General features: G+C 45.8%; 1 protein-coding gene across 1 annotated transcript in view; it reads left to right on the plus strand.

Moving 5' to 3' along the window:
- LOC141613666 (uncharacterized) overlaps positions 1-12,903 on the plus strand; it is a 49,927-nt gene continuing 37,024 nt past the window's right edge. Inside the window, exons 1-2 of the mRNA XM_074432408.1 lie at positions 1-13; positions 853-1,141. Of these exons, the coding sequence (XP_074288509.1) occupies positions 1-13; positions 853-1,141 (302 nt within the window). The remainder of the gene's footprint in view (positions 14-852; positions 1,142-12,903) is intronic.

Consider the following 12,903-nt stretch of genomic DNA (forward strand, 5'->3'; position numbering starts at 1 on the left):
ATGTCATCTCAAGGTACGTAGTTCCTCTTGAATCCATTTGAATTTGCTGGTCTTTTCGTTGATTGAATTAGGGCGAAATCATATACCCTTGAAAATCGAATTGGGCGTTTTTTATTGAGCCAATTTCGAGTGAAATTGATGATTGTATTAGGTTAGAAACCTGTTTAGGAGTATAGGGGTGCTTTTAGTTTGCATTTTGGTCCCCATTTCCGTTCTCTATGCTCGAAAAACGTGAGTGAGGCGAAGAAACCGTCTCATTTCACAATGTCAAGTTTATTTGCTTGAGTTGTGTGCCCCGTAGGTTGTATTGTAGTCGGGGAAGACCGTGTTTGCCATTTTGGACCTTTGTTGGGTATTGTGGGCAAAATTGGAATTTTCGCCTTTTGTGACGGTCTTATGTCTGACACAATAAGCGTCTGTTTAGGCTTGAATTGAGTCAGTTTGATTTGACATGGACCTTATTAGTATTTTAGGTCGCTTTGAGACGTAGTAAAATCACGTTGCCTCGTTGTGGTCGTATTTTGAAATTTTGACATGCTTGTGCTTAAATCGGCGTAGAAATTGCCTCTTTGAGTTGTAGAAAATACCCAATTGCATCGGGAACGTATTTTGGGTTGTTGACGGACCTTGTGTGGATCTTGAGGTGCCGTTTTTTGGTTGTCGTTGTTTTGACTCGTCTTTTGCTTGAAAAGAAGGGCGAGTCGCTTTTTTTTTGCGTTTTTTTGTAGATTGTTTTGTTTGGTTGGGTTTGGGTGGGATTGCCCTTGTTCTGCTTTGCAGGTTTTTTTTTTGGATTTGTTCGTTTTATGCCGTCGTAATGCCGAAATTTTGGCTGACATTCTTTGATTGCAGGAGAGTGCTCGGGACCTGTCGGGTCCATTGTCGCGACCTTGGAGGACCTGTTCGGGAACGGGCCAGTTAGTACTCCAGCCAGTGCGCCTGACGTGACCGTAGAGGACGCTTCTGAGGAGGAGGGGCCCTCCGAGGAGGCCGTTAGGGCTGAGCGAGCCGCTGAGGTTCGTGAGGGGCCCGTTGTCGGGGCTGCTAGTGTTGGGGGAGCCGCTAGGGCTCGGGAGGAGCCTGTTGTTGGGGCTGCTCATGTTGAGAGAGCTCAGACAGGGTCTGAGGCTGGTACCTCCGGGTGAAGGGTTACTAGGAGGAGGGCTCCTCGGCCGACCAGACGGGAGTTGCAGAATGTCGTTAAGGTCGTTGATATGCCTCATATCCGTCACGTGGAGTCTCGTGGTTAGAAGAGACGGAGGGCAGAGACGGTTGAGGACGACGTTCACGTCGCGGGTTGGGAGGCCAGACGGGTTACAGCTCCGCGGGGGCTGAACCTGCGGGCGGCGCCTGCTTGGGCCGAGGGTTTTGACGGTAGCCAGTTATTGCTTCGGCTGGACAGACATATTTCCTACCGTGCGCATGAGGGCCTGGTGAGTCGTGTCACTTGATTGAACTTTCGTCATTTCTAACATTTCAGACCTGAATAGGTGTTCTGACGTTGTTTGTTTTTGATTTCACGAGATCGGCACAATGAGGACTTTCTCAGGCTTCTCCACCTGTCTGGGTTTCTACAACGTTCTCTGAGCCGGTACGAGGGCATTAATAGAGAGGTCGGCTTTTGGGCCGTTGGTGGCTGCCTGGCGGGACATTAACAGGGCTTCGATTAGGCCGAACCTGTGTCTGATCCGCGCTATGTTGGATCGGTACTGGGATACGACGTCGTCGTTCCATATGGAGTTTGGGGAGGTCGGTGTGACCTTAGAGGATTTTGCTATGATATCTGGCCTCCTCTGTGGCGAGACACTTGTTGAGTTCTCGGAGACGCCGGAGAGAGAGTCTTCTCCCGCGGTTACTCGTCTGATCGGCAGTGTTTTGCCCGAGCCTTCTGACATCACTCCTTACCTGATCGCGCGCTCATATGTCAGGGATCACTTCAAGGGGAGAGTGATGGGCTATGCTCCGGCGCCGTTGGCGAGTCCGGAGGCTGAGGCTAGAGCTGACGCGCAAGAGGCGCGGTTATGGTTGTGGTACTTCTTGGGTGCCACGTACTTTGGTGACAAGGGTGAGCGCTTATCGACCAAGGTGCTTCCCCTCCTTGCTGACCTCGACATTCAGGGTCAGTTTGACTGGGTTACGCTGGCTTTGGCGAGTTTCAACCGGTAATTGCACGCTGCGGTGCGCTCGGAGGCGGTGGGAGATGGTAGTGCTCCTGCTTTGGTTGGTCCCGGCCTCATCTTGGAGGTACGAGCGTTTTTGTAGTTTTGAGTTTGATTTTGATTTTGATTTTGATTTTGGCAATTTTTGGAAAGACTGGCTGATTTGTGTTTGCTGTGTTTGGTTACAGGCTTGGTTGTATGCTTACTTCATCCCCCTGCGTCCGGGGACTACCGGTGGCGTCCCTTCGACCTACCCTGCTGTGAGGGCCTGGACGGTGGCTCGGAAGAAGTCGACTAAGTCGACTTACGAGGACTGCAGGCGTCGTGTGAACGCCCTTCGAGTTGCTGACGTAATTTGTTGTCCCTTACTCCTCTTATTTTGTAGAAACAAACAGAGATAGGATGACTAGGTAGCTTAGGAAGCCCCCAGTTAGCTGATTAGTTTTGCCTTGAGTGCAGTTCGTCGGGTGGCCTTGGGAGCACTACACAGAGGTGCCGGTCGTTGTCAGTGAGCGTTTGCGGCCTCGCAGCTCCCAGCATTTGTACCTTGAGACAGCGATCGAGCCAGTTTGGTACCTGGACGAGCGTTTAGCTCGTCAGTGCTTTACTGAGACTTTCGTGGTACCGGTCGATCCGCCTAGGGTGTTGTTCCAAGAGTCGACCCCCGATGAGGTTGAGGAGCACCTTCACGGTCAGGGAGGTGAGGAGTTGTTGCGGCGGGAGGTCGACTACGACACCTTCCGGTTATCGAGGCTTGCCTTGTACCCGATCGAGGTATGTTTTCCTCTGTTCTTTCGTCTTCATTGCCTCTTTTGATAGGAGGGTTTGTTACCTTCTATGTGGACCCAAATTGCAGGGGATCGATGCGTTGATGAGGACTCAGCCCCCAGTTTTCCCGGCGGAGACCACCTTTCAGGGGCCGGGCGGTGAGGAGCTACAGCTGCACCTGCTAGAGCCTGCGGTCGCTGAGGTGACCGACGTTGGCATGGAGTGGAGGTTGAGCGTTCTGAGGGTGAGTTCCTGATCCGAACATTCTTCCTCATTTATGTTTTGCCTTGCATTGTATTGAAGGACCTTCTTGGTTGTAGGTGACGACCGCTAGTCATCAGGCCTTGTGGCGGATGGCTAACCGGTGGAGGGCATTTGCTGGTGACCTGGCTGCGAGGGAGGCTCGGCTTGCTCAGGTACTTTTTGTATGTTGTTTTTGTGTATTTTTGTGTTGCATTTCACGTTTTTAGATCTTAATGATCTGTATTGTGTTTTGAAAGGTACTGCGGATCTGGCGGAGCTCGCTCGGGTCTGTGGTGAGTTGGATGCAGCTAGGTCGATGATCGAGGCCTAGGGGTTGGGGATCACCAGTCGAGACCAGGAGTTGAGGCGTCGTGAGGACGCGTTGCGGAGCCGAGATGCGGAGATTGCCTCTCTCAGGGCTCAGTTGGCTGCGGCGGAGGTGCTTCGTGTCACGATGGAATACGAGTCGTTGGAGAGTTCTCCGGAGAGGGAGCCTGAGGAGATGGTGATTTATGCCTTGCCCGCGACTCCTCGTGAGACCGAGACTGGTCCGACGGGAGGTGCTGAGTAGTTGTAGTTGTTTTGTCCGTGTCTTGGACTCTTGTTTGTACATATTTACATTTTGCGTGAGGCGGTTTGTATATATGTAGGATTGTGGTTTATTTGTGATTTTTGGCTTTTTTTGTGTTGTGTTTCGTAGGAGCGTTGTCGGCTGTTAGTTCCCTTTTTGCTTCGCACCAGTTCCTGCATCGTTAGTGTAGAAAACAGGCAACAGGTAGCACGTATGCATAAACGTGAACATGTAACAAGCATTTGATTGAAAACAAAAATTAACCACGATGACTCGAAGTTAAAATTGAAATTTGAAATGATATTTTGAAAATTCCGCGACAAGTCATCATGTTTGGACTTCTCAAAAAGAAATGATTTGAAAATTGAGCAATTAACTCGTGTCTTGAATTAAATTGCATCGAAATTGTTGAAATTGATTTGTGATTCGAAAAAATTCAAACTTGAACCGTCAGGGGTGAATTTAAAAATAGATTTTTTTTTTGCGAGTGTATTTGGTTTTTGATTTTTGGGAGATCAAGACTCGGATTTGTGAGTGCTTGAAATTTTGAGGAAAACTGATGTCGTGTTATCAATTTTCGTTTTTTTTTTGCTGGGAAAAAAGCGAAAAAGCGAAATTTTTTTCGGAATTTTGACTGACATGGAAACGATCCGTCGCGGATCGGGGCGACTAGCCCTTCCTCCTTAAAAAAAGAAAGAAAAATCCGTATGTTTAAAGCTGCGTCATGGAAACCATGTCGGATTTCGTAAAACACGAAAACAAGGAAATGTGAGTGTGAGGAAACACAAAACGTCCTGGACCGTCTCGAAGAGGCGCGATCATTCCGGCGGGAGGTTTGAGGTGTCAGGAGAAAACACAACTTGAAAGGGACAATTCAAGGTGGGAATCCTGAGAACAGGCCCAAAGGGGCGCGAGCAGCTTGGCGATAGAAATCAGCCTCCCCTTTTTTTGGAAAAAAGGCGCTGATTGTTTTATATAAATAGGGATGTTTGTGCTTCATTGTTTCATCATCCGAAACACGAAAAACATCTCTACAAAACCTTTCTTATTCCTCCAAAAATATTCATGGATGCCTTTGAGAATGCGTTGCGACAATGGTGCCGGGATTTATCGCCTCCCGAAAAGTATCAACTCGTTTGCATGGGAGTTGGTCAATTGTTGGTGCTTCGTCAAGTCAAGGTGCAACCCTCATTTCTTGAAGCATGCTCTCGGTTTTGGGATTCGAAACATCATGTTTTCGTTTTCCCGAAAGGCGAAATTTTTCCTCTTGCCGAAGAAGTCGGTGCCATTGGTGGGTGGCCGGGTTGTGTTCCGGTGCTTCCTCCGACTCGGTTGTGTTATAAGGAGAAATTCCGTTCAATGTTAGGCTTGTCAACGAGCCAAGTCAATTTCCTCTTTGTTCCTCATGGTGTGGATATGTTGGCTCTTATCAACATTTTCTCAAACAGATTGGATGCCAATGTTTCGGAGGTGGCTAGGAGAAGGGCTCTTGCATTTTGCCTTGTCCATGTATACCTCTTTGTTGATGCTTTGAAGAAGGAGGGGCCAAAATGCTATCGTAGCATGACCCTCGTGCATGTTGTTGAGCAAATGAAGCATGGTAGAGATCCATCATGGTTGGTGCTTGGCGAGATCATCCAAGCTTTGGACAAGAAGGGCTCTTACGGAGAAGCTCCCTCGTTTGGATCTCCAAGGATCCTCCAAGTGTGGCTATTGGAGAGGCTAAGGTATGTAGAGCCTCCCGTTGATTCTTCCTCTTATTCTTTTCGTCACCTTACCATGAGGAAGAAGTTATACTCGGATAGTTGTGCTTCCACCGAGGCCTATTGGGCCGCGAGATTGGCGGAGAAGGGTGGTCATCATATCCGTTGGGTGGTGCCATGGTGGCACTTGAGGTCCTTCACGGGGTTGCCAGCTTCGGGTGCTAGTCCTCGTTCTTTGATGTAGGTGGGTTTGAAGGTTGCTTCCTTCATTTATCCCGAAAGGCTCATGAGGCAAATGGGGCGTCAACAAAAGGTGCCCGCTCAAGATACACTTGTTCAAGAGAATGTTTTCCGGAACTCCGAGCTTGTGGAGGTCTTCGAAAGATGGTGGGCCACTCGGCCGCTTTGGGAGGTACCGCACCCCGTTGCCACGACAAGGGTGACTCCCGCTTATGTCAAGTGGTCAAGGGCTACAACCTTGGAGGAGAGGTCCAAATCTCGTAAGAACGAGGTTGTTGACTTGAAGTATCGAGAGGTTGGGAAGGCCAACCGTGCCTTCTTTGAGGACTATGTTGATGGAGCTAGCCCGGATGTGATGAGGCCACCAAAGAGGAGAAGATCGGGTCCCAAAGATGTGGTGGGCCATGTATGGGCTCGTTTTGGGCCGAACATAGGGTCTTGCAAGAGACCGGGGGTCGTCGCTGTTGTAGATCCGTTGAGGATCCGTTCCGAAGAGGAATTTTATGCTAGGCGGGCCAACAAGAAGAACAAGGGGAAGATGTACCCCGAGGGAAAAGGCAAGGGTAGAATGGAAGAGTGAAGACCTCCATTACCCATTTTATTATTATGTTGTATTAGTGTTGTGAGTTTTTATTATGTTGTAGTAGCTATGTATTGTGTGTTTTGTGCTAGTGTTATTATGTGAGGTGCTTTAGTCGACACCTTAGCTTTGACAAATTGTAGACTTGCCGAGCTTTATTTGTTGTTGAATTTGTAATCCCTCCCATTATTAATTAAATAAGAGGATTGCTTGTGTCAAAATTGTGAACGCTTGTTTCTTCCATCCATTTCGTAAAGGTAATTCGGTTTGAATCATCCTAAACATTGCACTCGAGAGGTGGATTTTTGTAGGAAGGGAGAAAGGCTTCTTTTTTGTATTTTTGTGGGAAAGGGAATGTTTTTCCCATTCCTTTTTTTTGAAAGGTTGATAAGGGTGATGTTTTGTATGTGGGTAAACATAAGGGAATGTTTTTCTTTATGGGGATGGTTGTATCCTTCCTGTGTAGGAAAGGACTGCCTTCGTATCCACCTAAAGAGGTGAAATCAAACCATGATCGTAGTTCGAAATGTTTTGTAAATTTTGATTGGGTTTTGTGGTTGTATCCGTCATGTATAAGAAGGACTGCCTACGTATCCACCTAAAAAGGTGAAATCAAACCATGCTCGTAGTTTAGAGGGTTTTTTGTTTGAGTGCAAATGGATGTTGCCTTTGACAGATCAAAGGGCATTCGAAACGGGCAAGGTGCCACAACTTAGACTCGATAAAACATGCAATTTCAAATCAGAACACGTTGAGGAACTTGACTTGAAAGGGTTAAGGTGGTCGCTAGTTGTAAAACTAGGGTGAGGTCGTTGGTTACTACGGTTCAAGGGTAGTATTTTTTGAGTTGGTCTAGGTTAGTCGGGTTTGGAAAATCCTCCCCGTCTAGGTCACTCAGTCTCACTGCGCCCCCCGAAAGTATTTTCTTGACCAGGTACGGCCCGGCCCAATTGGGTTTGAACTTCCCCCTCGGATCGACGGGTAACGGTGCTCGAACCGACTTGAGGACCAAGTCGCCTTCCTTGATGTTCCTGGGTTTAACCTTCTTATTGAATGCACGTTGTATACGTCGTTGGTATAGCTAGACGTTGTGCAAGGCGTTGAGCCGCCGCTCGTCTAGAAATGTGAGTTGTTCGTACCTTCGACGGGTCCATTCCGCCTCAGGAACTTGACTCTCCAGTAGGATGCGTATAGATGGGACCTCTAACTCTACCGGCTAAACCGCCTCCATACCATATGCTAGGTAGAAGGGTCTGATGCCTATCGGTGTTTGAATGGAGGTTCGGTATCCCCAAAGTGCAAATGGGAGTTTGCTCGGCCAATCGCGGTAGTTGTCTTGCATTTTCTTGATAATGGTGACAAGAGTTTTGTTTGCTGCCTCCACCGCTCCGTTGGTTTGGGGACGGTAGGGGGACGATCAATGTCGTTTGATCTTGTATTTGTCCAGCAAAGCTTGTGTTTCCGACCGGAAGTGAGAGCCTTGATCGCTGATGATTTCATGGGGTACCCCATATCTGCAGATGGTGTTGTTTTGGATGAACTTGGCCACTTGTTTGGCGGTCAAGACTGCATATGACTGCGCTTCTACCCATTTGGTGAAGTAGTCGATGGCGACGAGGACGAAGCAATGCCCCTTAGTGCCTATCAGATTGACTTTTCCGATGATATCGATGCCCCAGGTAGAGAAAGGCCAGGGTGATGTCATGGTGTATAAAAGGGATGGTGGCATGTGTTGTATGTTGTCAAAGATTTGGCAATTGTGGCCTAGCCGCATGATTTTTCGGGTCAGCATCATTGCGCTCATGTGAGGGCCACATTCTCCGTCGTGAACCTCTCCCATGACTTTTTGGCATTGTGATGGTCAATGCAAAGGAGGAGAATCCCTTGGGGTGTTCTTTTGTATAATTGATCTTAGTTTATCACGAATTTTGATGCAAGTAAACGGATGGCTCTTTGTCCTCTTGGATCAGAGTTAGGAGGGAATTCATTTTTGGTTTTGTAGTTGAGGATGGCTTGGTACCAGGGTTCGACATGGTTTTCCTCGTCGTTGTTGATGGCACAGATGTGAGCTGGCTCGCTCCTTCACTCGACACATAGGGGCATCGATGTCATGTCATCAGGTATGTTAATGAGCGCGGCAAGTTTTGCCAGGGAATCACCAAATTGATTTTCCTCTCGTGGCAAGTGGAAGTAGTCGACTTGGTCGAAGAACTCGGCCTCTTGATTGATTTTCGCTCGGTAGGGAGCTAAGCTACCACTTCGGATTATCCATGATCCGGACACCTGATTGATGATGAGTGAGAAATCGCCGTGGACCCTCAGTCTTTTGATGCCAAGTGTTATGGCTGCTTGTAGGCCGATGAGGCATGCTTCATATTCGGCGGCATTGTTGGTGACGGCGAAGTCTAGTTTGACCAAGATCGGAACATGTTCTCCCTCTAGTGATATCAGAAGGATTCCTACCCCAAAGCCTCTCAGATTAGATGCACCATCGAAGTGTAGGTCCCATGCGTCGGTGTCGGCACAAAGGATGTCCTCGTCAGGAAGTGACCATGTATCTGTCGTTGGATCCTCGTTGACGGGATTCCCCGCCAGGAAATCGGCGGCTGCCCTTCCTTTTATAACCTTGAGGGGTATGAACTTGAGATCAAACTCGGACAGCATGAGTGTCCATTTAGACAGCCTTCCGTTTAGTACGGGTTTTTCGAAGATGTATTTGACCGGGTCCATCTTAGAATAGATGTGAACCGTGTAGCAGAGCATGTAATGTCGCAGCTTCTTTGTTGACCATACTAGGGCAAAGCATGTCTTTTCCAGTTGGGTGTACCTCGTCTCATACTCAATGAACTGCTGGCTGATGTAGTAGATGGCTCGTTCTTCACCGTCGATTGTTTGCGCTAGCATTGCTCCCATGGCTGTGTCGGTGACACTCAGGTACAGGGATAAAGGGATCCCTTGTTGAGGTGGCATGAGGACAGGAGGCTTGGATAGGATTTCCTTTATCCTGTCGAAGGCCTTTTGACAGTCGTCGTCCCAATCGGTGTGATCGGAGGCGCGAAGTTTCTTGAATATTGGTTCACAAATCATGGTGAGCTTGGCTATGAAGCGGCTGATGTATTGAACCTGACTGAGAAATCCCCGAATCTCCTTCTCGTTCTTAAGCCGAGGCATTTGCTGAAGGGCTTTGACTTTGGTTGGATCAATCTCAATGCCTCTTTTACTGACGACATGTCCCAAGAGTTTTCCGTAGGTGACCCCGAATGTAAATTTCTGAGGATTAAGTCTCATGTTATATTTCCGCAGACTAGCGAAGAATTTCCGCAGGGCGTTGATGTGGCCGTCCCGTTCTCTTGACTTGACAATCATATCATCGACATATACCTCTACCTCCTTGTGCATTATATCATGTAGGAGAGTGGTAGCGGTTCTTTGATAGGTTGCTTCGGCATTGATGAGACCGAAAGGCATGACCGTATAGCAATATGTATCCCACTGTGTAGTGAATGCAGTCTTATGCATGTCTTCCTCAACCATTTTGATCTGGTTGTAACCAGCATACCCGTCCATGAATGATAGGAGGGCGTGCTCGGCGGTATTATCCACCAGAATCTCAACATGTGGCAAAGGGAAGTCGTCCTTTGGACTCGCCTTTATCAAATCCCTGAAGTCGACGCAAACCCGAATTCTCCCGTCTTTCTTTGGTACAGGAACAATGTTGGCCACCCAGTCAGAATACTCAGACACTTTGATGAAACCGGCCTTGAATTGTTTATCCACTTCTTCTTTGATTTTCAGGGACCACTCTTGGCGCATTCGGCGCAGCTTTTGCTTCACGGGTTTAGCTCCGGGCTTAATGGGTATCCTGTGCTCAGCAATTTCCCTATCAATCCCGGGCATATCTCTGTAGGACCAGACGAATACGTCCTTGTATTCGTGTAGGAGGTCAATGAATTGTATGTGGGAAATATCGGTATATTTCATCAAGAAAAATTCGGATTATAACGAAATTATGAAATATGAAATTACGAGTCATAAACGAATTGCATAAACAAAAGAAAAGGATTAGAATTAACCTTCGGTCCTAGCAATTTGGCCTAAGAATAAATATCGAGATCGATATTCTCCTAATCGTTGCACCCAAGATGCTCCGAGAAATGCCTATTTTTTGCTAGAAAAAGGAACCCTAATTTCTAATTATTTTTAGGGTTTTTGTGTGATGAGAGTGTTTGTGTGAAAAAAAGGTGAGAAAAATAATCCCCTTTTCTCTCCTCTTTTAACCGTGTAAATGGAGAGAAAATAGGGAAGATATTTTTCTTCCTTTTTTTTTCTTTTAAACCGTGTAACACCAAAATTAAGGAGAAAAAATCTTCTTATTTTTGGTAGTTATCATATTGTATAAAATGTGTATAGAATTATCAATTATCATTTATGTCGTCATGTATTAATAAATCCACACACAACAGTTTGTAATCGATTTATTAATACCGGTCTGTCCGTATAATATATACATTAACTATAAATATCGCATATTTATAATTTGCTAATTAAATATAACCGTTTACGTTTAATTACGAATTAACATCTTAATTCGTTTAAGCTAACATTATATACATTAATTAAATATAACTGTTTATATTCAATTTACGAATTAGCAATTAATTCGTCTCAGCTGATATTATTTAATTGTATTAAATAATCGTCTCATCATCACATTGACTAACTTTTTAGTCAAATACATGGACTAACCTTTTAGTCATATAAGGAATCAATGTGATTATATTTTCATAAAATCACATCTCTCAAACACATCCTTTAGGTGTGACTTTTAGGGACCAGTTGATCACCGCCATCAGTATGATAATAACGTCAAACTTCTAGCAAGCCAACCGTTATTAGTAAACGTTAATCAACTAATAAAATACTAAGTATACCCTGTGAACCTATAAGAGATTTATACACGTTATCACACTAACTGTGGAGGACACTAGCGCCAACAATCTCCCACTTGTCCTCACAAGTGTATGTGCGATAACCAATTCTCATATCCTTAATTTCTCCCACTCAATGTAAAACAATTTGCAAAATTCGTATTCACAAAGGTCGTATTTTACAAGCGATCAATATCAAGAGTGGTTTTCCCGACTACAGAGTAACTTAACTGATAAACGAATCATCATTCGAGCATGGCCATGCATTTCAGTTACAACTCCTCGAGTGGCCTTGAGAAATGACTAAACCTGATAAAGGTTGGATATTTTCTTCAACTCGAATCCTGCAGGTATAAGCACAGTATGAAATGACCCAGTAAAAAATCTGCTTAGCCACCTATTACAGTCGACCATGAGAAAGAAACCAAAGTCACCCAAAAACTGCCTTAATCTCAAGAGACAGTCGATAGTCAAAAGAATCGACTCTAGGAACACAATGGAAGTCCAATCCACGACCTGGCACCGAATGTTTTTAAACATTTAGGACTCCATTACGTTGTCACAATGTCCTACGAGGTATCGTTATAACTCGCATCTGTGATCGATCAGCCAACCGTTTGACTTATGGCTCGTTGAACCCACCATCAATCAACTTCACAATATAATAGCCAGAGTTATCAGCTCATGTAGGCGATTACGGACCAAAACAAATATAATGTAATTCAGTTCACTTTGTGGCGTTCAATGTTGTCGTACAATCCACATGAAAAACAAAATATGAAATAATACGATGAAGTTATAAATAGCATATGAAAAAGAAAATGTATCGAATCCATAAGCAACTAGTACAACTCAGGAACACGTTTAATTCCCATGGAAATAACGTGCCCTTCATGCTTATCATATTTCAATGGTTTAGTGAGAGGATCCGCGATGTTGTCATCCGAAGCAATCTTGTCAATCACTATCTCCTCTTGCTCCACGTAATCACGGATCAGGTGAGCCTTCCGATGTACATGTCTAGACTTGTTTCTAGACTTAGGCTCCTTGGCCTGGAAGATGGCACCTCTATTATCACAATAGATGGTGATTGGGTCATTCGAACTAGGAACTATGGATAGTCCTTGTAAGAATTGACGCATCCATATAGCTTCCTTTGCTGCTTCTGAAGCGGCATAGTACTCGGATTCAGTATTAGAATCTGCTACAACTTCCTGTTAGAATCTGCTACAACTTCCTGTTTGGAACTTTTCCAGCTGACCGCAGCACCATTAAGAGTAAAGACGAATCCAGACTGAGATTTCGAATCATCTCGATCCGTTTGGAAGCTAGCATCTGCGTAACCGATTGCACATAGCTTAGTATTTCTCCATAAGTCAATGCCCAATCCTTAGTTCTCTGTAGGTACTTAAGGATATTTTTAACAGCTATCCAGTGTGTTTCACCTGGATTGCATTGGTACCGACTCGTCATACTCAATGCATATGCCACGTCTGGACGTGTGCATATCATGGCATACATGATTGATCCTATGTCTGATGCATAAGGAACACGACTTATGCGTTCGACTCCTTCCGGTGTCGTGGGTGACTGAGACTTGCTCAAATGCATCCCAGAAGTCATGGGAAGGTTCCCCTTCTTGGAGTTGGTCATGCTGAACCTTTCAAGAATCTTGTCTAAATAAGACTCCTGACTCAGTGATAACATCCGT

The sequence above is a fragment of the Silene latifolia genome, chromosome 11 (assembly GCF_048544455.1).
Source record: "Silene latifolia isolate original U9 population chromosome 11, ASM4854445v1, whole genome shotgun sequence".
Taxonomy (NCBI): Eukaryota; Viridiplantae; Streptophyta; class Magnoliopsida; order Caryophyllales; family Caryophyllaceae; genus Silene; species Silene latifolia.